The sequence below is a fragment of the Dendronephthya gigantea genome, unplaced genomic scaffold (genome assembly GCF_004324835.1).
Source record: "Dendronephthya gigantea isolate DGI-Jeju-01 unplaced genomic scaffold, DenGig_1.0 000015F, whole genome shotgun sequence".
Classification (NCBI taxonomy): domain Eukaryota; kingdom Metazoa; phylum Cnidaria; class Anthozoa; order Malacalcyonacea; family Nephtheidae; genus Dendronephthya; species Dendronephthya gigantea.
The window spans coordinates 407528-434914 of record NW_021163025.1 but is presented as its reverse complement, the minus strand read 5'-3'; the positions used below and the strand labels follow the sequence as shown (position 1 = coordinate 434914).

At 36.3% G+C, this 27387-nt stretch overlaps 6 protein-coding genes across 7 annotated transcripts; 3 read left to right on the top strand and 3 right to left on the bottom strand.

Moving 5' to 3' along the window:
- Positions 1–5105: 5105 nt before the first annotated feature.
- Positions 5106–7161, top strand: LOC114520245 (uncharacterized skeletal organic matrix protein 5-like). The gene is made up of 3 exons (XM_028540477.1): positions 5106–5159; positions 5861–5996; positions 6135–7161. The coding sequence occupies exons 2-3, from the start codon at positions 5931–5933 to the stop codon at positions 6633–6635; spliced, it is 567 nt and encodes a 188-aa protein (XP_028396278.1). The 5' UTR covers positions 5106–5159; positions 5861–5930; the 3' UTR covers positions 6636–7161.
- A 1191-nt stretch (positions 7162–8352) lies between these two features.
- LOC114520094 (uncharacterized skeletal organic matrix protein 5-like) lies at positions 8353–11666 on the top strand. Of its 2 annotated transcripts, none has more exons than XM_028540303.1 (5): positions 8353–8756; positions 9709–9742; positions 10095–10185; positions 10335–10470; positions 10882–11666. In XM_028540303.1, the coding sequence occupies exons 1-5, from the start codon at positions 8442–8444 to the stop codon at positions 11455–11457; spliced, it is 1152 nt and encodes a 383-aa protein (XP_028396104.1). In that variant the 5' UTR covers positions 8353–8441; the 3' UTR covers positions 11458–11666. The 2 variants fall into 2 exon arrangements, with proteins under 2 accessions (XP_028396104.1, XP_028396103.1); XM_028540302.1 differs by having other exon boundaries at positions 10086–10185.
- A 709-nt stretch (positions 11667–12375) lies between these two features.
- LOC114520052 (ras-related protein Rab-4B) lies at positions 12376–16280 on the top strand. The gene is made up of 7 exons (XM_028540254.1): positions 12376–12522; positions 12640–12720; positions 13425–13539; positions 13953–14015; positions 14316–14470; positions 14949–15044; positions 15510–16280. Exons 1-7 carry the CDS (start codon positions 12507–12509, stop codon positions 15614–15616), a joined length of 633 nt encoding a protein of 210 aa, XP_028396055.1. The 5' UTR covers positions 12376–12506; the 3' UTR covers positions 15617–16280.
- Positions 16281–16969: 689 nt separating this feature from the next.
- LOC114520051 (centriole, cilia and spindle-associated protein-like) lies at positions 16970–19199 on the bottom strand. The gene is made up of 2 exons (XM_028540253.1): positions 18577–19199; positions 16970–17774 (listed from the first exon to the last, which is right to left on the bottom strand). The coding sequence occupies exons 1-2, from the start codon at positions 19144–19146 to the stop codon at positions 17568–17570; spliced, it is 777 nt and encodes a 258-aa protein (XP_028396054.1). The 5' UTR covers positions 19147–19199; the 3' UTR covers positions 16970–17567.
- A 228-nt stretch (positions 19200–19427) lies between these two features.
- On the bottom strand, positions 19428–20662 carry LOC114519966 (ADP-ribosylation factor-like). Its single transcript, XM_028540159.1, has 2 exons — positions 20378–20662; positions 19428–20045 (listed from the first exon to the last, which is right to left on the bottom strand). The coding sequence occupies exons 1-2, from the start codon at positions 20597–20599 to the stop codon at positions 19692–19694; spliced, it is 576 nt and encodes a 191-aa protein (XP_028395960.1). The 5' UTR covers positions 20600–20662; the 3' UTR covers positions 19428–19691.
- Positions 20663–22709: 2047 nt separating this feature from the next.
- Positions 22710–24030, bottom strand: LOC114519967 (collagen triple helix repeat-containing protein 1-like). The gene is made up of 3 exons (XM_028540160.1): positions 23893–24030; positions 23489–23581; positions 22710–23118 (listed from the first exon to the last, which is right to left on the bottom strand). The coding sequence occupies exons 1-3, from the start codon at positions 23956–23958 to the stop codon at positions 22759–22761; spliced, it is 519 nt and encodes a 172-aa protein (XP_028395961.1). The 5' UTR covers positions 23959–24030; the 3' UTR covers positions 22710–22758.
- Between the last annotated feature and the right edge of the window lie 3357 nt (positions 24031–27387).

The following is a 27387-nucleotide window of genomic DNA, read 5'->3' as shown; positions in this document are numbered from 1 at the left end:
TTTGCAAATACCACAGCCTGTCCAATGCAGGAAAGAAGCATTGTTTCGAAAACACGTCAAGAAATACTTGGCGAATAATGTCATTGAGACAAAACAGGCAGGAAGCGAGTTTGAATGCGGCATGTATTGCCTGAGAAGAGAATCGTGTGCGTCAGCCAATTACAAAACCTCAGGAATCGATAAAGGTCGATGTGAGCTCAACGCCAAGACACTTCAAGAAGTTGATGAAGAAACGAACTCTGAATTCAATCATCTTGTTATGGTTGAGAAGGTAGAAAAACATTTAAGAATATATATTTGCGTTGCTAGGCGTTTTGTAATAACTAATATACTCCTTTCCTGTCATCGTGACAGGTATTTTTAAAGTCAGGACGCAAGGAAATTGTATCGGTCGCTTGACAAGCTTGACGCATGTCAATGGCGTGGCGTGGCATGGCGTGGCGTGGCGGGGCGTGGCGTGGCGTATGTCGCTAGCATGATAATTTGGGGGGGGCATGTTTATATATATTTATGTTATGCGTGACTGATTCTTTTTGAAATCGATTATCTTTACATAAATATATGAGTATGCCCCTCTCCCCAATTATGTGTGCCTATGCCACTGGAAAGGGCCAGCCTTTAGCGCTAGCTCCGGGCTTCAGTAAGAATGCTCAGACACTAATCCAAAAATGCATAGTTTTAGAAGTGGTTTAATGAGAAAGATTTTTTGTTTTAAAAAACTCACAGACCCTTGATATCGTTCAGACGCACGGTAAATGACCGGGCCAACCATGAGCTCAGGCCAACCATGTACAGTAGCGTAGCCAGCCTGTCGATTTGTCCAGCTATGCTAATATTTTGGTTTTCACTGACTGTGAAAACAATAGATTTCTAAAGACATGAATAATTATAATAACTCGAAATTTACATAGCGGGACAAAATCGTCGGGCTGGCTACGCCACTGACCATGTATACTTTTAGAGATGGTTTTATCGGAAGCAATTTAAATTTTAATTTGTTTTCCTGTCCAATGATTATAGAAATATTCAGATCCAATGAAAACACAAAACCAAACAAGTAAGCCTTAAGAATTCTGCCTTTTATAGCCCCGTTTACACTACACTCAATTCATCGGCACGGCACGGCTAAAATTGGCACCCGTACCCAATTTTATTAGTACTCAGGCAACCAAAACAAAGGCCGAGCACAGATGAAATGGGCACGGGTACCCATTTTAGCCGTGCCGTACCAATAACTCGAGTGTAGTGTAAACGGGGCTTATATTTGCGAATTATTCGTTTGTGATTATAGAAGTGCATGCATGGTAATGTGGAAAATGGAAATTCAATTTACTTCACATACTTTCAATCTCGAAATTTAGCGATACCTCCAAACTGCTCCATCGCAAACTGGGCGATTAGTTTTGAAAGCGAGGGCTGGTCAAAATGCGACGAGGAAAATCTCTTTATCACAGGATTTTATCGAAGTTCTGCCAGAGGTAAAGATGATCACATTAATTATCTTGACGAAGCGAGATGCTGTAATTCGTCCCCAGGGTTCAAGGCTCAGAGTAGCGTGTGTAAAGAGACTTTCTGGCAAAAAACTTTGCGAAGGTACGGATTAAAGTCACTTTTTTGAGAATTTTTTTTGGTATATCTGCATTTAAATTCAGTGGAGGTCTTTTTGGTGTGTGTACATGTGTCTTTGTGTTGACTAATGTCTTCCTTTCCAATTAATACAAAACCTGCAAATCGATCTCATTTTACTTTGTAGAAATGAAACATGGAGTCGTTGTTCGGATGGCTACTTTCTCAACGGACTTTATCGCTTATCTTACAAAAATATAGCACAAATCATGACAGCATATTGTTGCAAACCCAGTAATCATTCTCTCGAGCATGGATCGTGTTATGATGAAGATGTTGGAACATCGTTCAATCAAGAAGGATGGTCAAACTGTTCCCAGCCTGGGCATTATATCACTGGCGTTTATCGTGGACAGGGAAAATGGTTGAATAATATCGACAAATTCCGATGCTGCAACATGACGGAATAGGTGAATAGGAGGCGGTAAATTTGCTCAGGTAATCAAAGTTTTTCTGAGTGAAATCAACAGTTTTAACCAAATTGCAAACAAATTTTGGGGCAACTGCACAAAGCTCAAAGTGTCAGCAATTTTCACGGATGAATTGGCAAAATGAATATAGCTTGCCGTTATCATATACCATGGAAAATATGTATACATGGTAATGAGACTTATAGTAAATATAAACCTATTTGCAACGCACGTGTACAAGGCAATTATAGCGTGGACGAAACGCGAAAGTATTAGCTATACTATAGATGTTATTTATTCTCGAAATACGCTGTTCACCAAAGATCTAGTGGCTTAGAATTTAAAGAGTTTTCCCGCCGGTCTCCCATAGTCTTTCCTTAAAAAACACCCCACTACCACTGGTAACTGAACCAACTTTCTACGCTTAGGCTATTCCATTTAGGAGGTATAAGACGTTACTAGATCATATAACTATTTAGATTGAGCAGGCTATGCTTATCACAGTAATATATAAAAATCGAATGCACCGGTATGGGAGGGGGCAGTGAAGTTCCAACGGCTAAAGAATTAGTTTTCCTTGGACAACATGAACCATGTTCCACATTATGACCTATAGCAGATACATCCAAATCATTGAAAATCAATTGTTTCTCAGCTAAGTGGTTAAAATTCAGCATATACAAAGGTCACTCACACTCAAACTCACTGAGTGGGGGATCACAATCCCTTCTTAACTTTCCCATGGCGGTATTTCCATTCCAATAACAGCTTGATTTTTAGTGTCTTACGTCAATTCTTTATTCTGAATCAACATCATTCTTAAGAACATCAGAATTTCTTACTTGTTGGCTTCGACTAAGAGTTGCTATGGTAAAAAATCACATGCATGCATTTTCTCCCAAATACACCACCATGGCTCCAAGTAAAAATTGATGATGTCATGAGACACGATATTATGAATTATTAAAATTCAGTGTAATTGAAAAAGATTAATCAATATTTGTCACAAAGTTTGTCGTAAATCGCTACTTGAAATTTATATTGAAAGCACTATTTTTCTGGAAGTATTAATGAAAAATTGCACTAGCGTTTGGTGATATTAAATATCAACTCTGTTACGAGTATTTCGTAGAGTATAATTTTATTAGTACTTCTCGAATCACATACTATTCTAGCACAGGACACATGCCCTTGCACAATTTGCAATTTGCATCGCAATAAAGAATTATTGTTTTTGATTTCGTCATTTTAATTTCGAGTTTGCGGTGACATTAAAACATCATGAAATATGGATCATTCAAATACTCTGAGCCGAAGATACTTAATATTTAAAACTGCACGGATAAGTTGGTAATATTTAACAGTTATTCTGCGAACTCGAGTCGTATATGAGCTGAGATCTGTTATATACACAAACTTTGTCGCCCTTTCGGTGCATTTGATGTGCTATTATCGACTAAAGCCTGGATTTCTACTTCACTCAGCTCCCCAAATCTTTCAGCCATTTTGTTTACTTTCTCTACTAGACAGATATGAGCTAATATCTGTCTAGTAGCCAACCAATGAAATTGCAGCATACCTCATATCTGGCGCTTGTGTATATAATAATAACAATTTGCACCCAGTTAGCATAATCCATCATATTTATTAAATAAATATAATATTTTAGAAAAAAACCAGCGTAATTAATGGTCCAAAACGTTTTCAGTCCTTGTTGTGCTAAATAGCCTGAGGCCACTGATGTTTCAATACGAATTAATGCACTTAATTTGTACTTTTGCAAACGGTAATTTCAACTCATATACGCGCTAAAGCATCCAGTTTTCTTGACGTAACCTGAAGCAATATCTTTTACATCTTTAATGTATTCCCTTTTTATAATAATAAACAACACTAGGCAAATTAAATTAAATTAAACGGAAAGATTTCAATCTTCCTGCGGTGGGTTTTATGTAAACACCGCTGTTTTTATGTCAGCCGGCCGAGCGATGGCGACTTAAATTGTTTCTACCCAAACTGATAAATCCGAAAACCTAAATGGCTCATTTTTGCGTTCTTTGGACTATTTTGAAGTAACTTTATGCTCTATGTGGCTCGTCTTGTGAATTCAACGTTTTATTACGGTTAAAACAATGCGCTACCTTCAATATTTACAGTTTTAATCTGTTGTAGCGCTCGAGACTTTCGAGTGATTTGCGTAAATGCCATGTTAAAGTTACTTATGATTTGCGCGCTATTTTTTTCGTCGGAGCTACTTCAACTAAGCGAGTGCTTAACAGATTCGACAGTGTTCCGCATAGACGTCCAAAAATACCTGGCGAATCATGTGATCGATACGAAACATGCAGAAAGTGAATTTGAATGCGGCCTGCTTTGCTTTGGAGAAGAATCGTGTGCGTCTGTGAATTACAAAACTTCTGGTATTGATAAAGGTCGCTGTGAGCTCAACAATAAGTCTCTTGAAGAGGCTTCTCAAGGTGACGAGAAAACAAATCCTGAATTCAACCATCTGGTTAATGTTGGAAAGGTGCAAAAATTATTCTTAATCAAAACATATTATAGTTTTCCAGAATTTTATTTTAAATTAATACAGGCATTATACTTGAGCGAGAGCAACACTTGCCTAAGGTAATCAACTGCTCGGAATGCATTTGCGACGACGTCACATTTGTAAACTATGTTGAAACAGGTCTATTACTTTCCCGTATATAGTCACGAACATTGTCATATATCTTATAATTATTACATTTCGCATAAGCTGTAGGAAAACATGCATATTTATTCCTGCATGAAGGCCTTCCAGCCACTCTTGCATGAAGGCCTTTAAATTCAGCCTTCGTCAGTTTAATTTTGTACAAACTATCGTATACCCGCGGCAAGATACTTACAATATATTAATTCTCTCCATTTTAGAATGAGGGTTCGAAGGAAGGGTCGCTGAAAGGTTAGTCCGAACATTCTGCACCTTGGATTTCGGATAAATTAGTCGCCATACTGAGCGAAAAAAGGATGTCTCAAAAAGTTTAAGACTTGGTCACTCTTCGTATCCTTCGATTGAATTTTAGAATCTCAGCGAAAGAAGGAGTACTTCAACTCGTGCAAAGATCTTTTGACGAAATACCAGTTAGTATATGCAAATCATAGTTTATATCGATGAATTATAAATTTACTGTTGATGTCTAAAATAAAACTAAATTATGGCCAAGCAATCTTTAATCATGACGAAAGGAATTTGTAAAGAATATTCTGGGGTAAACAAGGCCTAGGGATTGTTATTCTTCACTTTCTAATGCAAAATGATAGAGATTTATTTTATGTATTTAACATGCAGCACGATTATTACCGATTATACAAGAGCTAATGAAAATAAAAAATTAATGAGCTGATTTTCTTTCGGGGCCATTTTAGACTATATGCACACGGTATAACGTTTTCGAGCTATTTCATTTTCATTTTCATGCCAAAACGGTTTCAAACAGACAAACACCGTCGTTCACCGAGGTTGAAGCTAATTTAACACATTGAGCATATTTTCCTTTGTGTACGTCGATCGAAACATTTTAGAAACGCTCCAAAACGACGCTCGTGGGCACATGGCCTTAATGAATTCATCAATAATTCGTGAGCAATTTATTCAACAACAAGTAAACATTGCCGCCATTGGGTTACGAGATGCAAACATCAAAGATATTTGATAGCAAAAAATATATGCATGCAGTAAAGTACGCATTGTTGACAATGTCTTCATCAATAGCCGAAATCTTGACTACGTTCCTGTAATAATATTATTTTAAAAGTCGGTTGACGTGGCTTACTCCGTTTAGAAATTCTGCAAATGGAAACTACACTCTGAATACAACGGCTTCGAATGAATATTATGACGTGTATTGCCACATGACTAATATTCCATCGTGTGGCGGAGGAGGCTGGACACAAGTTTTGAAGATGGATGGAGAAAAGGTACAGTTCACAACTATTTAGGATCCTTAATAAAGGACAGGCTATCCCCTACCCGTAGCCTGTAGCAAATCATTCAGAACAACCAATTTCAAATCTAGTAAATTTCTATAAGACATTTATAATATTTATATACAATAGGATACATTCATTTACAATTCCAAATTGTGGACGAACAAGGAGACATACGCGATGCAAGATGGTCTGGAAGGACTGACGGAGAAAGAAAGCAAGTTGGCTTCGTACTGGAATACTCCGTTCACAAAGATATGCCTGGGTATGTCGTATAACGGAACAAGAAAATGGATGACCGTCCACTACACCGCGAGTTCGCTGTACAGCCTGATCGCGGAGGGCCAGTTTAGGGCGACCACCGCTGGCCGAGCATCATGGAAATCTTTAATCGCGGGCTCGTCGTTACAAAAGTACTGCAATAAGGAAGGTTTTAACATACCGAACAACGTGGGTATCAAAATGCGTATTGGAATCGTTGCCAATGAATATAATAATTGTCATTCGTGTAATTCTTGGATTGCCTATGGAAATGTGGTTAGTGGAATGACTTGTGGAAATCGAGCTCGGTACCAAGGCGATAACGGAGACAAAGATCTCGCAACGTTTGGATATATCCTTGTTCAATAAATAATATAGATCGATATTACACGTAAGGTTATATTTCTTAAAGAATTTGTATCGCAAGTTTAAACGTAGCCTTATAAACTTAGGGCGTTTTTCTTTATACTGTAAAAACGGCCAGACCGGTTCCATTGTATTTTACTACAGACCGGCAGTTTACTAATATTTTAGAATGCTTTGAAGAGCTTTGCATTAACGTATATAGGTTTTCACATATGCCCAGCACGAAAACTACTTTTTAACTGCAATATTTTGAACGAAATACTCTATTCCAATTTAAAATATGACCGGTTTGACTAGTTTGCCGATCAAAGCGCCATTGGTAGTTTTATTTTCAGTTCGTATTATTAGCCTTACCCAGATCAGTGGTGTATATACGACGTTCATAGCATGATGGCAATAAGAATCTTCTGAGACGGTTTCATTCCATGCGCATGTGGCGGATTCAGGGTTAAACAGAATAACTTACTACTTTTTATTTAAAAATATTCTTTAGAAATCCATGACTAATAAAGTTTTGAATTTTAAATTTAAAATTAAGCCTTTTATTTATTCTGCATAAATAACCCTAGGTCCCATTGATTCCATGTTGATAGTAAGTTTATTATTTGATCCCTGAGGTATGGAATAAGAGGTGAGGAATGGAATAGGAAGGTGAGGAATGGAATAAGATTCAGGTTTAGGGTTATCCTAGGATTAGGCTTATCCTAACCTAACTAATCCCAATATTGCAGTAATCATTTTGTAGTACGTAATCTACTCCAGCTAACCCTGAATCCGCCACTGCTATACCACGGATGAAACTAAATATCCTTTCTTTCGATGATGTATGCAGGCTCACTTTACAAATTTAAAAGGGAGATTGACAACTATTTGTCTCTATAAAGTAACTTTATAATTAAAGTAGATTCACGCACGGCAATCTTGTAAATCATACAGTAACTTATACATGCGACGTATTTAAAGTGTCCAGTGTATTTGTCCCACGTATATTTGTACTTATATAGTAACTTGTCTTTTAAAACGTTTATAAAATGTATATAGCCTAGTCTTCACTTTTAATACCGTCGATTTTACCATGGTTAGATAAAGTTTTGATTGGATTCATTAATTCATTGATTTGACTGAATCCGCCAGTGCATGAATGGCAGAACTTAAATATAGAGGCAATGCAAGATTGGAAAAGATGAAACGATTTCGTTTCGGGGTTATTATAGTTCAACAAAGTTCAATATCCTTTTTGCCATTCAGTTTTCTAATCATCACGGGAAAGATGAATACTCATAACTGCGGAAAAAGGAAATTATTTTCGCGCAAGTCATCAGCTGGACGGGAGTGGAAATCCTATAATTGTACTATGTACAAATAAACCACTATTGTTTAACAATACCTTTGAAATTTAATATATTGGACATAATGTGAATCCCAACACGTTCTCGAGGGAAAGTGAAAATGCACCTCCCACTTCATATATATATCCTAATTATATTCCGTGCATGCAATTATTTCGCCGATAAAGTTAACTATTTTGACACTGGCTTAAGCGCCGGGCAACAAGAGGTTAATTAAAAAAAGCAGTAAACAGCCAATAAATATGCAAAGTAAAAATTGCGCACTTTGACGTTTGAACGGTGTCGATATATGCGTGAATCAAAAAGTTTAACTTCCTGCGGTTCCTATATATTTAAATTGTCGGCTCATTAAAGTTCGCCGGACGAAGGTAGTTTTATTTATTTTCTGCCGAAGCTTCAACACTTAAATAGCGGGCGAATTGTGGTTATACGTTCAGTTGCCTATCATCAGCTCCATGAAATGGCATCTTTGCCCTACTTCCTAAGCCTAATTGTGCCGCTTTTTATCCTGCAAGTACCTCAGCCAGGCGATTGCTCGCAGCAGGCTGTCTTTCGGAGGTCCAAACAAAAATACCTCGCGAATAATGTTATCGAGACAAAACAAGCAGAGACCGAGTCGGAATGCGGGATGTATTGTGTTCGACATGAAACATGTGCGTCGGCAAATTACAAAACGTCTGGAATCGGCAAAGGTCGTTGTGAACTCAACACCATATCCAGCGATGCAGAAAAAGAAACGAACCCTGAATTCAACCACCTTGTTATTGTCAAGAGAGTAAGAAAATACTGTCTTTTATTATGATGCATGTCACAGTTATAAAACGATAGCTCTGTGTCCAAACAATTGCTTCCCATGATTTTCAGATTACATTTAGGAGGGCGTTTTAGCCTTGAATATATTGTTGAATGAATGGGCTTTAAGGCTCGTTTACACTTGCGATTTTTCCTGCAATTTTATGTGCGATTTTCTTCGTTTGACACATGTGAACGAGTTAGTTAGTTACTGATGTTCAAATAAGCGCTATTGACATCAGGCCATTTGTAAATAATCACTCGTTCACATCTATCAAAAAATGAAAATCACATATAAAATCGCAGAAAAAATCGCAAGTGTAGACGAGTCTTTATGTTGGATATGCATTTGCAGCGGCCGCATGAAATTGAAGGGGACACAAGGAGATATAACTAGGCACAGGCATTGATAAGCTATAAACCCAGCTTAGACGAATCCGTTGCCTAAATCAACCTGGTTTTCAGGCTCCTTATATGTTCTATTTACAAGCCATCAGAACACAAACGCAGTTGTTTTATATGCACATATAAAATTAGAGGGAAAGCCAGGTGTACGTTCTTTATACGCTGTTAAGAAAACACGAACAACAACAGTCTTCAAAAGTTTAAAAAAAGCCTCATTAAGATCACTGCGTTTGCCAAATAGACCTATGACTATGTACTAAAAACAATTTCCCATATGTCGACACTATGAATACATCGATTATGGATTGAATGATATGATTTCTCTATAAATTTTTTCGTGAATTATTTATGTGAGTATTTAAAAGTCAATCAATATAATCGACCTTAAAAGCTTGGTAATTGGCGTATGAATTTATTTATTTCTAATCAGTCCAACTGAAAAAGCAACTGTCTATTTTAAAAATTGTCGGCGAAATCGTTAATTACGGTCCAATATAACAAAGTTTTCTTATTCAATTTCATTGTTTAAGAGTTCTGCTGAAAGAAGTGAAGAACCGTCACAGGGTGAGTACGTATATTCCATCTTAGATTTGCTCGGTATTCATATGTATTCATCTTGAAATTTAGAAAAAAACCCACTCACGTGTAAACTGCATGTTTTTAAAATTGCCGCTTGTTTTACAAACCATGTGGTATAAAAGGTAATATAAGATTCAAAATGAAACCGCCGCGTAAGCCTTGACTTACTCAACATTTTGCATTTTTAAAACTCTGCTCAGTCAGCTTCAACATGCTTTTTTTTGTTTAAATAATACCCGACTCCTAAAGGGAGGCATTTATAGCTCTCTGAACAACAATCTGTGCCCAAAGGGAGACATTTATAGCTCTAACTCCAAACACACTGTAGCTACACCAGAAACGCTGAACGCGTCGACGATTACGTCTCCGATAAAGAAGGAAAAGAAAGAGTCTTTCATCTCCTGCAAAGATATCTTAGCAAAATACAAGTAAGTGTATGGTTTCGGTCCTTAAAAAATACAAGTAAGCCAGTGTTTTGTTTTCAGCTATATAGTATGTCAAGGTCTCGTTTGCATCATTCCAATGATACAGGTTTAATTTTATTTGTATTAAAATAATTGTGAATTTTTGCCTTCAGAAATTCCATTAATGGGGAGTACAGGCTAAAGTCGAACACTTCAGATGAAATTTACGACGTTTATTGTCACATGACTAATATCACGACGTGCGGTGGAGGAGGCTGGTCACTAGTGTTGAAGATAAACGGAGAAAATGTACGGTTTCACATTTTTTTAATAATGATATCAATATATATGTAAATGCCAGACAAGCGATTAGTTTAGTAGCTTCTTCAGATAACTTGTTTTCGAATGTTTCGGCACAGTTATTATGTAACTATGCCACTCAGAATGCAAAAACATTACTATATTTATAATTTTACACAAAGTATTTTAAAATTTTGGCATTCGTATTGGCTTAGCCTGAAAAATGTAAACAAATTGGCTGATCAGTTTAAAACGAAATTCCCACCTCCTTCTTATACTATATGCTTTTATCAAAGAGAGTGCATTACACAAATCCAATTTTTTATGTCTGTTCTTTGACTTCTTTCCTTCACATGAGCTTGTTGAGTTGTTGGTCGATTTACTTTTAACATTTGCAGGAAATATTTTAATTTCGTTTAGCTAACATTCGCTCACCATTCTTCCCTGTGGATGAACAACGAGACATTAGCAGTTCAAGATGGTTTGGAAGGATTAGAAGAGAAAGAAAGCAAGTTGGCTTCGTACTGGAATACTCCGTTCACAAAAATATGCCTTGGTATGTCTTATAACGGACACAGACACTGGATGGTTTTTAATTACACCGCAAGTTCGCTGTACAGCGTGATCGCAGACAGAAAATTTACAGAAACGACCGCTGGTGCAGCTGCTTGGAAGTCTCTGATCTCAAGTTCAAATCTACAAGCCAACTGCAATAAAGAGGGGTTTAATGTACGGGCAAATGGCGGTTCTTTAAGATCACGCATCGGAATTTTTGCTAATGGCGAGAAGGGGTGTGAAACGTGCGAGTCTTGGCTGGGATTCGGCAGTGGGTACTACTATAATGGAATTAGCCAAAAAATGGTCCTTTCCTGTGGTAATATTTTTCCAGTTGCCATTGATGACGATGATGATGATGATGATGATGATAATGGTGACATCTCTGCAAAAAATGGTAATAAACATTTCGCCGCATTTGGATACATTTTTGTTCAGTAAAAACGAACCGTTAAACGATTATGAATTGATAAGTCATTGATACGTTCAATATTTAAAAAAACTCTTAAATTATAACTAATGTGATTATGTGATTTCGATATCTGTGGATATATGCTTAATGATGGCCATGCATGCAATATACATCAATTACAAGCTTCAAACGGCACAGGCTTGTACTGATATTACCATATGTAATATTCTTTGTTGACCTATACCCTAAATTAAAACATATTATTCAATATTTGTCACGGTCTTATACAAAAAAATCACGATTTATTCAGTGTTTTTAAAATCTCATGGGATGGAAATTTGAATGTCTCCCAAATCGACCCTGAATATTTTTCTCAAACAAAATAAATAAAGAACGCGAGCAAGGAAAAGGGGTCCATTGGCTTATTCTATTGTTTTACTGTTCTGTTGTATTGTTCTCTATAATTTATGAATATATGAAAAACGTTTTTCGTCGCTTTTTGGGAAAAGATAACTCAAAAAGTAAAAAAGCTATTTTGATAAAATTTTCATGATAGATTTTAAAGACAATCGGGTTGGTCGTGAACCTAAAAGTGTTGTATTTCGTTCAGTCCAAGAAAAATAACCACTGTTTTTTTTATCGCTTGCAAAATGAAATGTGCATGTACATGACGCAGATGCACAAGGCCCCCGATTCTGTCATCTTGCCAATCGAAATTTTCAATCATTTATGCCACAAAATCATGAACAGAATGTTGAGCGTCACACTGCCGACTGGCACGTCTCTGGCCCTACCCTTAATACCGCTTTATGGGAAAAGGACTGTGAAAACAGTTCTCAATCCAGATTTATAATAGAGCTCACAGTGTGTATATGAAAATACAATTTTCAAGTGGAAGCATTCCCTTCGAGGAATTCCCGTGAATCATCGCAGTTTTCAAATGTAAATTTTAAAATTTTGTATCTTTCAATTCGTATTTTAAATATTTCAAGTTTTTTCCCAATTTTCGCACGTTTTTACGACCGGAATCTACGCTCGTGTTTTAACAAACCTTCAAGGCTGGATAACTCTACCGGCAATGTCCGAAACGTATGGTAAGTCTACTAGAATGTGCACGAATTATTTGCAATGCAAGAGCTCTGCATTTGTGCTAATTTGGTGTCGTATTTCTCTGAGATTCCTGGTTGAGGTTCTCCTTATCGTATTTTTAGATTTCCTCTTCAAGTTTTTAGTTATTGGTAGCGCTGGCACTGGAAAGAGCTGCTTGCTACATCAGTTTATCGAGGGGAAATGTAAGAAAGCGTGTTATTTTTTCAATATTCTCAAATATAGAACTAATAGAACGCCATTTAAACATCATCGAAGCCATTTGTACTTGTATTATTATAAATCTTCCCACGTCGAGCATGTCTTATTTGTGTTGTTTTAAGTGGAATCCCATAGATGGTCGTAGAATAAGCTCTAGTATAAAGGTTTGATATATATACGTGTTTAATTTTGAGTATGTATGTATATTTTGAGATATTAATATCATATATATTACATTGTATTACATATTACTGCTGTCCACATACCTTCAATTCCTGAGCTGATGAAAGCCCAATGTTTTTTTCCCTAACTACAATGCTTTGTGAAACCCCCAAGAATTGTGTATTTTACTGTTAGACCAGTCGATTTACCCTTGGAAATGTACTTACTCTTGGAAATGTACTTACTCCTGGTTGGCTGAAATATGCCTAATTCACATACTGGCACTGACTGCGGAATCTAAACATATTTACTTTAGCAGTAGACAATTTTAATTGTCTGTGAAAAAGTAGCCGCCAGTTAAGATCTTTAGAACGGTTTAACCAGACAAGTAGACAGCTAGATTGCTTTAAGCAGATCAGTCTCCATTTTGTCAGTGTATATATATGCAACATTGAAAATATTCTTGTTGTGAATAACGTTTCTTTGGTTGGCATCTCGTAGAAATTTTGATTTCACACACTTCTAGTTAAGCAAGATTCAAGTCACACAATTGGTGTCGAATTTGGTAGCAGGATTATAAATGTTGGGGGAAAGACTGTGAAGTTACAGATCTGGGACACAGCAGGACAAGAACGTTTCAGGTCAGTTGAAAAATCTTTCATAAAGATCTATTCTAGACTTATTAACCAAACAATCTCACTAAATCCTCTCTTAAATTTTGAAGCAGAATTTCTTCCAATTACCTGCATCTTGTTTGAATATCACTTAATACACTTCTGTTGCTAATTTAATAACACAGTCCGTTTCTGATTCCGAATTGACCTAAGATGTGCTTGCAATATTCTCCTAAACTAGGAATGATCAAGATAAAATTTGCAATGCATGTCGTCACATTTGCAATGCATGTAGGCAGTTTCTTGGAAGTTAGCCAAAACTAACCACAGATCTCTATATAGTGTCTGAATATAGTGTTCTAAAATAATAGGGACTATGGGGCTGGGATAATCTTTTAAAATTTTAGTAAGTCTTATGTTCTCTTTAACATGAAATGTAGGTCAGTGACAAGAAGTTATTACAGAGGAGCAGCTGGAGCTCTCCTAGTGTATGACATTGCCAGGTAAAAAATGCAATTTGTTCTTGAATTCAATTGATCACAAACTTAAAGAATAGTACTAAATTCAATTGAGCCATCCATCCGGTACTTTTTGATAAAATGCTATCAAAAAAAATACATCTGTAATCTCTAGGTTACCTCTCAACAGTACAAAAACATACATTACTACACTTGTTCACTGAAGTCTGCAGGGGTCTATGCCCCTGGGATAGCCCCCTCCCTCCCTATAGATTAACCACTGTTATTACCAAAATAATTAATATGCGCTCTGGAAAGAAAACAAATATTTTCTTCGCTGCTCAGTCGGGAGACATACAATGCTTTGACAAACTGGTTGACGGATGCGAGGACATTGGCCAGTCCAAATATTGTAATTATTTTGGTTGGAAACAAGAAAGATTTAGACGCCGAACGAGAGGTCACGTTCATGGAGGCGAGTCGTTTTGCACAAGAAAATGGTAATTTTTTTAATTCTAAGAATTAGGCATGATTACCAAGGTGATCTGAAATTCCCGGGAAAAGACTGGGACTAGTGCTCGAAGAGGAATCCCAATTCTCGGTTGAAACAACTTAACGTCTCTTGGGATTCTCTTTTTATATTTAGTGTAGTTTATTTCGGTTTCAAATTTATGTAAGAGCCATAGTTCGCATAACTAAAAATAACCTCAAAATTTCGACTAGTTTCATAAAGAATAACAAAAGATATAGTTGATCGAATGTTACAGAATTGATTTTATGTTTCGACAATCTCTGGGCGCTGATTATTTAATATATAAACGGCAAATCACCGGGTATAGTTTGACAGCAGAATAAAACATTCAAACTTTGGAATATAGCTACATTCTTATTTGAAGAAAAGCATGCACTCTTTTCAAGAAGACAAAAAGACGAGATTTGTTTGATACACGATATATTGAACAGGGCAATTGTTTTTAGAACTCATGTTTTTGGAGACCAGTGCTTTAACTGGAGAAAATGTTGAAGAGTCTTTCTTGAAATGTTCAAGAACAATATTAAACAAAATCGAAACAGGTTTGTGCCGATTTCTCTTTTAATTAAATCGAGAATCGTAAGTCCAATTAGTACAATTCTGACATGAAATGATATTCTTAAAAACTTGCATTCGTAAAGCATAAGATGAGTCAAAGAACAAGGTTATTCATGTTAACATTAATAAAATCAATTGGTCCACGCGTATTTGTTATGTGGTTTCGGTCCTAACACACGGGCCTTCAGCACAAAATATAAATAAACGTATTAATAAATATATCTATTTCAAGAATGATATAATGCATGCAGCTATTGCTGTTACTATTGCATGTATTACAAGCCAATTGCAAACTCGCAAAAAAACAACAACATGAGATTGGACTATCCAGACTTCGAGCCTTGTAGCCAGAAAAATAATATCCTTGTCTGTGAATTAAGACGACTGAACGAGTAAAGTAATATTCGAGTATAGAGATTCAAATATACACGCTGTCTTCTCCTTCCTAGGCGACCTCGACCCGGACAGAATGGGATCAGGAATTCAATATGGCGACCCATCGAGACGACGAACACTTCAGCCAAGAAATTCGGATGGTGGAAAGTGCCCGTGTTAGCAATGCAATGAATCATTACTGTAAATTTCTTTGTCTCAAAGGCGTATATAACACTTCTTGAATATAGAGTATTTAAGATCCATTTTGATAGCATTGATCAAAACTGATTTGAAATTTTAAAGGTATGCATACATGCCGTCGGATAGAACAGAAATTGCCTCATGCTTTCGTTTATGCAAAATTAAGGAAACAAAAAATTATTTTACAGTCTAGGATCAGTCTAGAAATGCGGGAGGAGCAATCCCCCATAGAAAAATGTTAATTTTCTAAAAGAAATCACCCGTTGCGGTAGAAAATGTTACAAAAGGGAACATTTTACTACTGAAGCATGCGACCATTCACCTCCCTACTGTTTCGTGGTCCCTGATACAACAATTTAAATGACTTCTTTTAAATCAGTGAAAGTAGGCCGAAATGGCATTCAATAATGGATTGCGAGTTACGGGTAGCCGAGGATGGGTGATGATGAAATGGGTGACTAGTCATTGGGGTAGAAGCTTCTCAGGGTATTCACATAAAAGTAATCCTTAGGACCTTCGTGCGATATGGAATGGCAATTTGACAGAACGTGTGAAATTCGCTTCCTGTGTTTCCAAATTATCATGAACAGTTTCTAGACTCAAGCTTGTCTTTTCCCATGCATATTCCATCGTAAATAAACCATTTATGGTAAATTTTAGACCTTTTATAGCTTTTTCATTATTGTATTTTAAAACGAGGAAATCCGATGCTGTTCTAGAGCGTACGAAGGTCCCAAGAGGTCAATAAGAAGTCATACAGGAATCATTTCCGCTGGCCAATCACGTAGCCGAAGTTTTGCTTTCTGCGAAAAAAATTTGCGATCCAGTATATTATGTCTAACTAAATCCGAGTGATTTCTACATCGTCACCATGATTTATTGCACCACGATCGGTATACATTGTGCACACAAGTTTATTAAAATTTTGTTTGTTATTACAATTTGGAATGTTTAGTTGTGAAGGGATCTCAAATAGAGCTTTTCGGACCAAGGCACAGGCAGCCATGTTGGTTTTATTTCCTAACAGACCGGCTGTGACTTCATCTGCAAGACAAACTGATAAAGTTTGTACCACCAGTAGTTGCAACACAGGCTGCCTGGCGCATAGTAACAAAACGTTCTTTATCTTAATAATAAATAATTTAAAAGGATATTTTAAAGATGGTGTCACTGGATGTCTGGAATTAGAGAAATAGAGTGTTCTAATTAGGTAATAAAGATATTCCATTTATCTCAAGTGTTGTGATTTTTTCTCCTCATATATAAAATTATCTTCTACGAATCGTTAATAATCGAGTCTGAATTTCATGGTCAGATTCGTTGCTTGAATGTTTGTGCACAATGGACCTGGACTAAGTGGACTTTACCTTTTAAAGTATTGGATATTGTTATTTCTTTTAAAGTATTGGACATTGTAAAATATTTTTTACTTAGTGGTATTGCCGTTTTATAATTTAGACAATGCACTTTGGTTATATTACAAAGAAACTCCAAGTTGCCCATTGTAAGGTGAGCTGCAATAAATATAATGCATGCCCACTTTTTTGTTCACTTGAAATATCCCATAACTGTCCTTTAACATTATGTGCCCTTATGAGCTGCTATCAGCCTAAAATAGCCAGGTTTTGGCAGATTAGACTGACATGCTGAATATCAAATAATAGTGCATGAAAATAACCATCAAAACATTTTATTAGAAAATGTACAAATATTCTGATTCTATGTTTTTTATCACAATCATTGGTATATATTAGGTTTGATTATTTTTTATGGTTAAGCTTTCTCTTATTATCAATACACACTACTGTTAATATTTTTGGCCATCTTTTTTACCACTTTTTATCACTACTGTTAGATGTTATGTAGCACAATTTTGTGGTGCAGCTATATGTGACAATCACAACTATGTAGAGCTCTGATAAACTGGTCATTCACCACACATATCCAGTTTTTTCACCACCAATATTGCAGAAACTTCTCTGGTATTCTGTCATAAACATTGGTGATATGTCTCTGAGGTTGAAGAACTTTTCCCTAGTGATTTCCTCATCAAGCTGAGCTTTCTTCTTATTCTCTTGCAACCTCTTCGCAATATCAAGTTCGCGTCGTTTTAAGGCTCTCAATGATGCAGGGTAAACCTATGTGAAAGGTCAACAAACATAGCACACTAAGCAACATCCCACATTTGTGAAAAGCTGCAGGCCATAGCCATTTTATTGTCTAAATAAAACAATGGCAGAACACAAAACCTTGGCACATATAACCATATGTTTAATACTAGAAATAAGACTTCTAAAGTTGGTATGCACAGAAAAGTAGACAACATTGCTTGCAATGCTGGGGTTGGTTGTATAAAACTCTAACTACATTTTGCATAGTTAAATCCTAGTTAAGTCAGAAATACATGACCCTGATTGGCCAATTCCATCCTTTACAACAGTTAAAAGTTAACTAGTCTTTTATATGACTGGCCCCTGATCAACCTTTAGTTGTTGGGAATAGGACCTGTATTTCTCAAAGGTATTGGTTTCCTGCATTAAATAATTTATTGTTTGAAAACCAGTTGAAACTTAGAAAAACAATACAATTAACTACTAAATGGTTCATACAACTCAGAATCCAAACTCTACCAACAGTTTTTCCATTTAAAGGATTATCATATTAGAACTAGCTAAGAAAGTGCCTAGACATGCCCTAGAATAATATTATTCTATTACCCTGGCTATATTGCAACAATAAGTTTGAAGTGAAGTATTTGTTAGGAAAAATTATCCCATCAAGCTAAACAATTAAAACAAAGCTATCGGCATGATCATGTAGACACTGCAGTCACTGAAAATTGAATTTTAAAACCTCCTTCACCTCCTTGTAAACTTCTCTAGCTGACGGAATCCGTCAAAACTCGTGCAAACAATTAACAAATATAAATTAATCACTCACATCTTTTGCATTGGCTCTAACATTGTGCGTATATTTCCTCTCAATAGGGGCATCATTTGCCCAGCCATAGGAAACGAAAGGCACCCTCTCGTCCCCTCTGCCAACATCTTTCACGAAACTTTCTTCCCTGTCCTTTTTTGTACACTTTGCCGCTTTCTTTCGTTTTATATTTTTGCGACGCTTTTGATGCGTTGTTTGTGTTGCTTTCTGGCTATAAACACGTTCGTCATCATTCGGTTCTGATATCTCCCACGCTTTTTTCACAGACGGCACATCACCTTTTGAATTTTCTCCAGTTAAGTCCCTTCCTCCATAGTCTCCATTTCTCGCAGTTTTGTAAGAAGACAATCTTTTAGTTTGTTTCTGTGGCTGTGCATTTGTAGGCGTTCCTTCAAATTCGACATCGCTAATTTCGCTGTCCGAACTATCGTCCCATTCGAAGGGCTCGTGTCTGTGTTCAACGCTCCTACGGCCTATCCGATAATCCTTTTTCCGATTGTACTCATTTAAAGCAAAATCATCCCAGCTTGGTCCTTTGTATTGCTTTCTGTACTGCGTATGCATCGCCATTTTGCAAATTGCAACATATGTCTCATTACTTTGTTATTCCGCGTTTTCGCTTTGCGAACGTAAACAAACATTTGTAAATCACGTGTTTTTTGTTCCTATGGCAACATGGCGAAAAAAGCGCGCGAAGAGCCCTCATTGGCTGAAAAATGTACACAGCGCGTGGGAAAATGAATGCGATGTTCAAGATTTATTATACTTTTAGTCTTTTATATTATTAGATTAAGCTGATACAAAACTTAATTAATTAATCATATCAATTTCGATTATATATAAGCGTACAAGCAAAATAATATAATATAATGGACAATGCAATACAACGGTTTAGGTAATGAATCACTATTTCAGTGCTCAGGGTAAACTCTGATGAATATAATGCAATAAATTCTCGCGCTTTGTATATTTGACAGTTTAGAAATATTGATTATAAGTGCTTTACTCAATCAATGATACTATCAACCTTAGTAGCTACTACAATATACATGATTGGTGGAAAATGTCGAAGGTATATGAAATATTATGCCCTAAGTTCACAATTCTGTCAAGTTTCAAAATCTCGAACTTGGTTTACTTTGTTGGAATTCTTTGACCATCTTTCCGAATACATCCAGACCTTCGTAGAGACCATCGCCACTCAGGCCGCACGTCCCCTGCACGTGCCACGGCCGTCGCAGCTGATGTAGGCCCAGCTTCTGCGCAACGTCGCTGGTTTGAATTGCGTGTGGTAGATCTTGCTTGTTCGCGAAAACCAGGATGGGAATGCGATCACTGTCGAGGTCAGTCAAAACACCCTGGAATTCACTTCGTGATTCCTCCATTCTTGATGGATCGTTGCTGTCGACGACGTAAATCAGGCCTTCTGTTCCTTGAAAATAATGTCTCCAAAGCGGACGGATTTTATCCTGAATGTGGAAAACATGAAAATTAAAGAAAGTTATTGCCTCAAATTCGTGAGTCGAAATCTTAGGAATAGACTTGATTCGGATTTTTAGTAACGAAAATCGATGAATGTGTGGTTTGGGGCGTTGCAATAGTGAAAAACTTTATACTAGTTGTTCTGGGTCTATCTCGGACTTAGAATTAATTCTCCAACGAACTGTGATATTATTATAATTAGTAGCTGTAGCAATATGACTTCGTGTTGCGGTGGGCTCGTACAAGATATAGACTGATCCAGTTTTGACTGCAATTGAGAGTACTTGAAATAAATACAAGATTCTAAAAGTTCACAAACCTGTCCGCCAACATCCCAAACCGTAAATGTCAAATTTTTGCTCGGTGATACAGTCTCGACATTGAAACCGATTGTCGGGATTGTTGTGACCGTCTCGTTCAACTTGAGTTTGTACAATATCGTAGTTTTTCCTGCGGCATCCAGTCCGACCATCAGAATCCGCGCTTCATTGTTGCCAAAACTCTGGTAAGCTTGGACAATCTTTGAAAAGATAAGACCCATAGCTACGCCGGGTTGATATGTATATTTTAATTCAACCTGTTATACTACTGGACTGAAACTCAATCAAATTCAGTTAATTTAGGAACAACCAAACTTCTTTCGTCTTGACTATCTTCTTATTAACTCAGTTCTGTTCAAAATAAAGTCGCGCTGGGCTTTTTAAACGCTTACAGGGGAAGTTATTTTTATGCGGCATAAGTATTAACGTTGGGGCAGATGACGTTGACAATTTTACGAATGAAAACAAAAATTCCCGCCCACACATGAGCTTCCACAATGGTTTGTGGAATTTCCCGTTCTGGTGGCAGAATTTCCTTGTTTTCTATTGATACAATTTTTATCTTAAGGAAATTGAATTAATATCGATATCACCTAGTATTATAACATCTCACATAAAAAAATACTTTATTATTTTAAAAAGCCTTTAGACTTAATAAATCCATCGCCCGGCATCGGTTAATAGTAAATTCTAAAATATTCTTTAAAAATTCAAAGCTGATAGCGTCGTTATTCATGTATTTTGAATTTGAAATTGGGCTGCTGTAGTTTTTTTGGCTGACAGTGGATCTGCCGCTAATTGTGAAATTTACAAAACCCTTTTTAATTGCTCAGCTAAACTGCTGAAGTTAAATTCTTATCCTCTAACTTTGTAAGTGGAAGCCCTGTCACACACTTTTATTATAATTTATGCAACTTATTATATAAAATACCTGTCAAACTATCAAAGTTGGCGACGTTGCAAGTAATCACTGCGCAACGCCAAAATTGGGCAACTCGCCCCAGTCTTTCTTGTGCGCGGATGAAGAGGCATCTCAAAATGGCTGCCACGAAGTCGAAGAGTTATGAGTTGTATTTTCGAATTTTATGATTTTAAAAGAGATTTAATGGGTATTCTAAGCTATGGGGTAGAATTGGATGCCCTTCGTTTGTTAAAAAGCAAAGAAAAACGTGACAAATTTTCTTTGTGGAATGATGTATTGGCCTGTATTTGGTGTCGTACTAGTAACTATAGTATAGTCTATACGAATTGTATTTATATAATTGTCTTAGGCATGTCATAAATTTGAAATACAAAACATATGTATAAATATTGATCGTTGACGTTGTTCGGATTTTGTGAAGTTTTGTAAATTTTGGGCTGTTCTTGGTATATATACCAACTGAAAAAAAGTAAACTGGGCTCGGTTTTAATATACTTGCATTCAGTATTATCGACATTGTCAGAGCCAGAGGAGTAATTTTTCTTATATATTGAGAAAGCACCAAATCTTTGATACGTGGAACAACATGTACAAAACACATGACCAGTTCTAACATTTTTATCCAATGTTAGGGAGGCTCAGGCTTCCATTAACACGTTACTTTCGTTCCACTCGTACAGAAATAATTTTGCTGTCTCATTAAGTGTCGCCAATTGTTCCTCATATGAAATACATGCTATATTTTGTGCTACTGTTATATAAAAATGTCTGTAAATTGAATTCAAAGACGAGCTTTAAAATTAATATTCATTTATAATTGCCGCAATGTTATTACCTGCGCATTACGAAATTTCCGCGCCGGAGGACTGGATCATACTTGCAAAAAGGCTTCACTTTCCGACATTTTGGCGTCTTCAAACTTCCGGCGGAGCTAGCGTTCCAGTTTTATTTGAGTTCACTGCCCTTCCCTGCTCTTCAATGGCGTAAGATACGATAGCGTAAGGCTGCAAATATGATGACGTAAGATTTCTCGATGAAACAGAAGAGTACATTGTTGGTCAGCGGTATTCTACTCGCGTCGCCAGGTTTCTTGCGAATCGCAAGCATTTTATCGTAGATGCTAATAAACTTATTAAATATCATCCAATTTAAATATAAGTTGAAAAATTGGAAAAGCCAATTCGAGAAGCAATGAACTGAATAAATAAACAGCTGCCGCGCCTGCATGAAATCCATAGCAATTACAGCTACAACAAAGGACAAAATAAAATAGGGACAACAACGAACAAAACAACAAAATTGAAATTTTTCTCGAAAAACACAAACTTCAAGTGTTAATGCCTAATGCCATGAGGATTTATTGCATTTTGTTTTACAGCATGACTATGTACGTTACAAGCAGATTTTTTGACAGAAGAATATTAGAAATATTCATAAGTCACAGCAAAGATTTCCAACCTAGAATTGTTCTGGAATTTCCTCAATAATAAAACGACAAACCGATCCCCAACATGTGAATGCGTTACCGTGAATTGAGTGCTTGCATTTCCCAACAGAAAGACCAACTTTGACCGTTCCTTTCGGAACTTTGTCGCAAATGCCGTCCAGTGTACCGGGGCGATGAAGATTGAGAGCATGTCCATGTTTTGATGCATAAATGGCAACATCAATGGGAGCTGGGTGCGAGCATTCTCTACCATTTATTGTTATATGCCAACGACGACAGCATTGGCCACCAGGACAGGTCACCACTCGGAGATCACCTTGATAGGTCACACGTAAACCTGATCCAGATTCATGCTTCACAAAATCACAAGACTACAGAAGAAGAGCAAGGCCCGTCTCAGATGAAATAAAAAGGTATCGTTGCAATTACGAATTATTTTAGATTACAGACCAAACTCAATAGTTGAAGCGCGAAAAAAGAGCGTAACCAAAGGCATTGGATTGGTTTGAGGATGTCAAGAGATATTGACCAACGTTTTTTAAATGAAAAATGACCAACCTTTCGTTACGCGTATTGGAACTACGTTTTTACTTTTTAGCGACCGCATACGGTGTTTTTATTGACCCCTTCTACACTCGATTTTAAATGCTAGGGCGCTTTTACGATTGTTTAATCTATTCATCTTTTATATTTTCGCCTTTAAATTAACTAGTATTTTATATCCATGCATGTCAAACCTACCGCAATCTGGCCATGATCCCGACCATCGTTGAGATGTTTAAAGATACATTGTTTCACATTCCTATCCAGGCCCCCAAAATGATGATACGATACCTGGAAATATAATTTGAACCCATGCATTCAACGAATCATTGTAAATGATAATTGCTTTCAGCTAATTGCTATAACCAAAATCTGAATGAGAAAACCGAAACCCGAACGATGAAATCGGATTTGCTGAAAATCGTGGACGCGGGAAAAAGCGTTACTTGATACATATAACTAAACAGAAAAGTCGAAATGAGTAATAGAAAAAATCCATCATATCAAACACGACTGATGCAAAACAAGTAATGCAAAGTGAAAAATAGCAGCAACGTCGTTTAACGTTTTTTGTCTATGCAGCTAGTTTACATCATACTTACCACGTTCTTGAACAGAGCAGCTATCATAAGAACGAAAAGGACATTACGAGCAATTTGGTGATTCATTTTTGAAGTCTTCTTTCACAGTTTCCAAGTTTCTTTGGTGTTGCTTCTTCGACAAGTCTTTGTTGGAACTATAAGCTCGTCTGTCTGTGTTCAACAATATATGCATGATGCATGCATGTTCTGATAAAGGAACCAGTCATTTGTTATGAAAGGCGTTATTGAAAACGCGGGTATGTTTGCTGGGTACTGTGTACGCGGTAACGGGTACCGTGAGCTATAATTATAGTTTCTACTTTCCCTATGGGATGCTGGCTTGTGCGATGCATGTGTTTCATGAATTTCATGAGAGTCGTAAAAGGGCAAAAATAGTATATAATAAAATTATACAATCCTGCCTCGTTTTTCGAAAACCATATTTTCTCCACTGATGTTGGTATCTTTAATATAATATAGCTAGCTACCTTGGCATTTAGTCTCACTGAAGTTCAAATGATATAATATTCGTATTTATTGATGTTTCTCAACGATCCAGATTCATCGAGTACTATGCATATTATACAGTCAGTTATATCTTCTGTTTTTAGGCTTTCTGTTGTACCCGATATAGTATCCTATCTATATTATAATCATGACCATGCGTGTTTGTCTCATTTTTAAACAATCCGGACTGAAATATACTTTTTTGGCATTTCTTTGCTTTACTGAATATCTACTAAACTGTATATCTATATAGTATTATCTACTAATATATTACCGCGACAAGTTGTTTTTATTTTTCTTTTATTCGTAAATTTATGCATGTACTTGTGAATATTGTAAACATTTCGTGAAATATTTATATATATGTATATATAGAACCCATGATGTTAATAAATTTACTTGGTTTAAAGATGTTGTGCATGAACAACAGTATAACGAAACGTTAGCTGGTAAATTTTGCATTTTTTTCTGTCTTTTTGAAAGCCATTTGCTAGCTGGGCTTTAATCTTCATTTTTAAATTGTGCTTTTGCCCGATGTTTAAAAACGCCTTTTTTTCACTGATAATCTTCAATGTTTAGCGCGTTCATACTTACAAACTATAGTTTGCATACTTTACGACTCGTGAAATATTCCTTATACAAGTCGTATACAAACTTCGCGAGATTATAAACATGCACTTATATCTTTAGGTGCTTATTTACCAAATATTTATTACTCGTGAACTAATTCTTATACAACTTGTCACGAATCCTGAAACTTCTCGCTGATTTGATTTTCCTGAGCAGGTAGCGGGTACCGTGGTTTTTTTCTCCGTTATGCAAATCAATTTGAAATCTAAACGACCAATAAAAAGCCGTAACAAAACAGGTTTCGTAAATTAAAATGCAAAAGCAAAAAAACAACTTTACATACTTACACTCACGTAATCAAAGTAGACGGATATTTTTATTGTTCTTATATTGTAGTTACTTTAGTTTTAAGGAAAGTAGTTGATTTAGTAATAATTTAGTCTACCGGCCTTTTATGCGCGATAAAGCTAGTTACATGCATGCTTCGACGTTCTTCAAAAATCCGTTCTGCAAGTATCATTTTATGGGCATTTTTTCTTAAAATAAAGTTAGTATTTTTAAATAAGGAGCCTAATTTAACAGAGACTATACGAGTACAATATTCGTCATTTTTGCGCCAATCTCTGTGTTTTTGCCTTCGTCATCTGACGAAATTCTGACGCTAGCTTGCGGGCGTACTGAAAAGCTCGGCGACTACGAGTTTTGACTGATGGCGTAAGCAAACGAAGCGTGAGAATGACGAATCTTGAACTTGTAGTCACTGCTAAAGCTCCATAATGTGTAGTGAGAGCGAACATATGCATCATACATGCTTTGGCAATGCTGGCGCTATCCGGCTCAGCCTGTGGTTCTGCAAATATATACTTTATTAGATTTTTACTTAAATGAAGGCCTACTTCATAAGTCGCATTTTGGCTGCATGCGTCGAATGCATGCAATTAAACAATAAAATTAATAATGTTTTCGTAAACCTCATTCAACCTCAATTGTCATCTCAACTATAGTTTGAATTTAATTCGACATAGAATTCGACATAATTCAATTCGACCAAAATGTGACATAGATGTCAACCAGACCGAAGTCAGTGTCTTTAAATGTTTGGCGAAAGCGTGTAGGGCCTATATATGATTTGGCATTGCTAGCTTTGTTGAACTTAAAGTTATCAAGTAATATATTATGTATAAATTACTAATACCTTCTCATGATCAGATTTGGCGAATAGATTTGGCGTATAAATTATAGGCTCTTCTAAATTTAGGTATACTATATACATGTGTCGTGCTTTAAAAATCTGGTCTGCAAGTATATAATTAAGAATTTTGCTTTACTCAATATCTTCTTCTTAGCACGTTCATATATAACTTTACCATTTAAGAATCGAGCTGTCACGATCTGTGAAATTTTACGGATTTTACGAGTCGTACTGTGATTCACCACTCGCCTTGTTGGTTAATGATTACTGGAAGTCATTTACGAATCGATTGTAAAACATTTCTCGCAAGTCATCACGAGTCGTGAATGCCCGCGATATATTTCTACCCGGTACCTCACATATAGACGAAATTGATACTTGCATGTCTAAAATCTAAATACAATTTTCCCACTTAGTTCAATATAAGCCATAGGCTAATGTATGGTCAAGTTACAACCAATCAGCAGCAATATATCACCATTTGTATAATCGAGAGACAATATTCAAGCTCTAAAAAATACAAATTCACTTACACTAATATAACTAACTGAAAACAACAGTGACTAGCTTTTAGTGTTAAATATAAATTACAAAATAACCATGCATGCAGAGAGCATGCAGCGTCTTCGAATAACTTTTCATCAAATGTGGCGAACATAATGCATGAATTAGTTATATCGACGTTTCGAGCAGTGTCAAGTGTTTTGAATGGAGCTACTGAGGTTTCTTAATCGGCAAAAATTTATTTGAATGTTATATATATGATGCTATAGTTTATTTGAATGTTGTATATAATGATGCTATAATAGTCATATCTTAATTCCTTTGGCTATACCCTGGGTGCCAGAGGTTTTTCCACGCTCGCAAAACAAAAACAAAGATTTCATCGTATGAGCTATGTATGAGCCTGTTTGGTCATTGTCACTGAATTTGAAATGAAAGATAATGACATGCCTTGAAAAGCGAGATGCGTGCATAGAACACGAACGATTCATAATTCGGCATGCAAATTAGGTTAAAAAGGGAACTAAATAAAGTTCATATTCTTTTGGCCAACAAATATACAGTAAAGGATTTATTCAATTATTCATAATGATTAAGGGAAAAATACTGGTATAATTACTGCCTGCTCAATTTCAATTAATCTTCTATTATATTCTCTCTTCTTTTCGTTTTCGTGCCATTGCAGGATTGACTCAGTGGACTTAGATTTATTTGATATGGCATTATAACACGTACGTGCTACT

Excerpts from the sequence above, each read along its gene's own strand:
- LOC114520245 (XM_028540477.1), top strand. The coding sequence starts at position 5,931 with ATGACTAATATTCCATCGTGTGGCGGAGGAGGCTGGACACAAGTTTTG. Across the intron at positions 5,997-6,134 it reads TGAAGATGGATGGAGAAAAG|GATACATTCATTTACAATTC; the intron begins GTACAGTTCACA and ends TATATACAATAG.
- LOC114520094 (XM_028540302.1), top strand. The coding sequence starts at position 8,442 with ATGGCATCTTTGCCCTACTTCCTAAGCCTAATTGTGCCGCTTTTTATC. Across the intron at positions 8,757-9,708 it reads ACCTTGTTATTGTCAAGAGA|AGTTCTGCTGAAAGAAGTGA; the intron begins GTAAGAAAATAC and ends TCATTGTTTAAG. Across the intron at positions 9,743-10,085 it reads AAGTGAAGAACCGTCACAGG|CTACACCAGAAACGCTGAAC; the intron begins GTGAGTACGTAT and ends AACACACTGTAG.
- LOC114520052 (XM_028540254.1), top strand. Across the intron at positions 12,721-13,424 it reads TCAGTTTATCGAGGGGAAAT|TTAAGCAAGATTCAAGTCAC; the intron begins GTAAGAAAGCGT and ends ACACACTTCTAG. Across the intron at positions 15,045-15,509 it reads ATTAAACAAAATCGAAACAG|GCGACCTCGACCCGGACAGA; the intron begins GTTTGTGCCGAT and ends TCTCCTTCCTAG.
- LOC114520051 (XM_028540253.1), bottom strand. The coding sequence starts at position 19,146 with ATGGCGATGCATACGCAGTACAGAAAGCAATACAAAGGACCAAGCTGG. Across the intron at positions 17,775-18,576 it reads TTAGAGCCAATGCAAAAGAT|GTTTACCCTGCATCATTGAG; the intron begins GTGAGTGATTAA and ends CCTTTCACATAG.
- LOC114519966 (XM_028540159.1), bottom strand. The coding sequence starts at position 20,599 with ATGGGTCTTATCTTTTCAAAGATTGTCCAAGCTTACCAGAGTTTTGGC. Across the intron at positions 20,046-20,377 it reads TTTGGGATGTTGGCGGACAG|GATAAAATCCGTCCGCTTTG; the intron begins GTTTGTGAACTT and ends TTCCACATTCAG.
- LOC114519967 (XM_028540160.1), bottom strand. The coding sequence starts at position 23,958 with ATGAATCACCAAATTGCTCGTAATGTCCTTTTCGTTCTTATGATAGCT. Across the intron at positions 23,582-23,892 it reads CTGCTCTGTTCAAGAACGTG|GTATCGTATCATCATTTTGG; the intron begins GTAAGTATGATG and ends TTATATTTCCAG. Across the intron at positions 23,119-23,488 it reads GGGATCATGGCCAGATTGCG|TCTTGTGATTTTGTGAAGCA; the intron begins GTAGGTTTGACA and ends CTTCTTCTGTAG.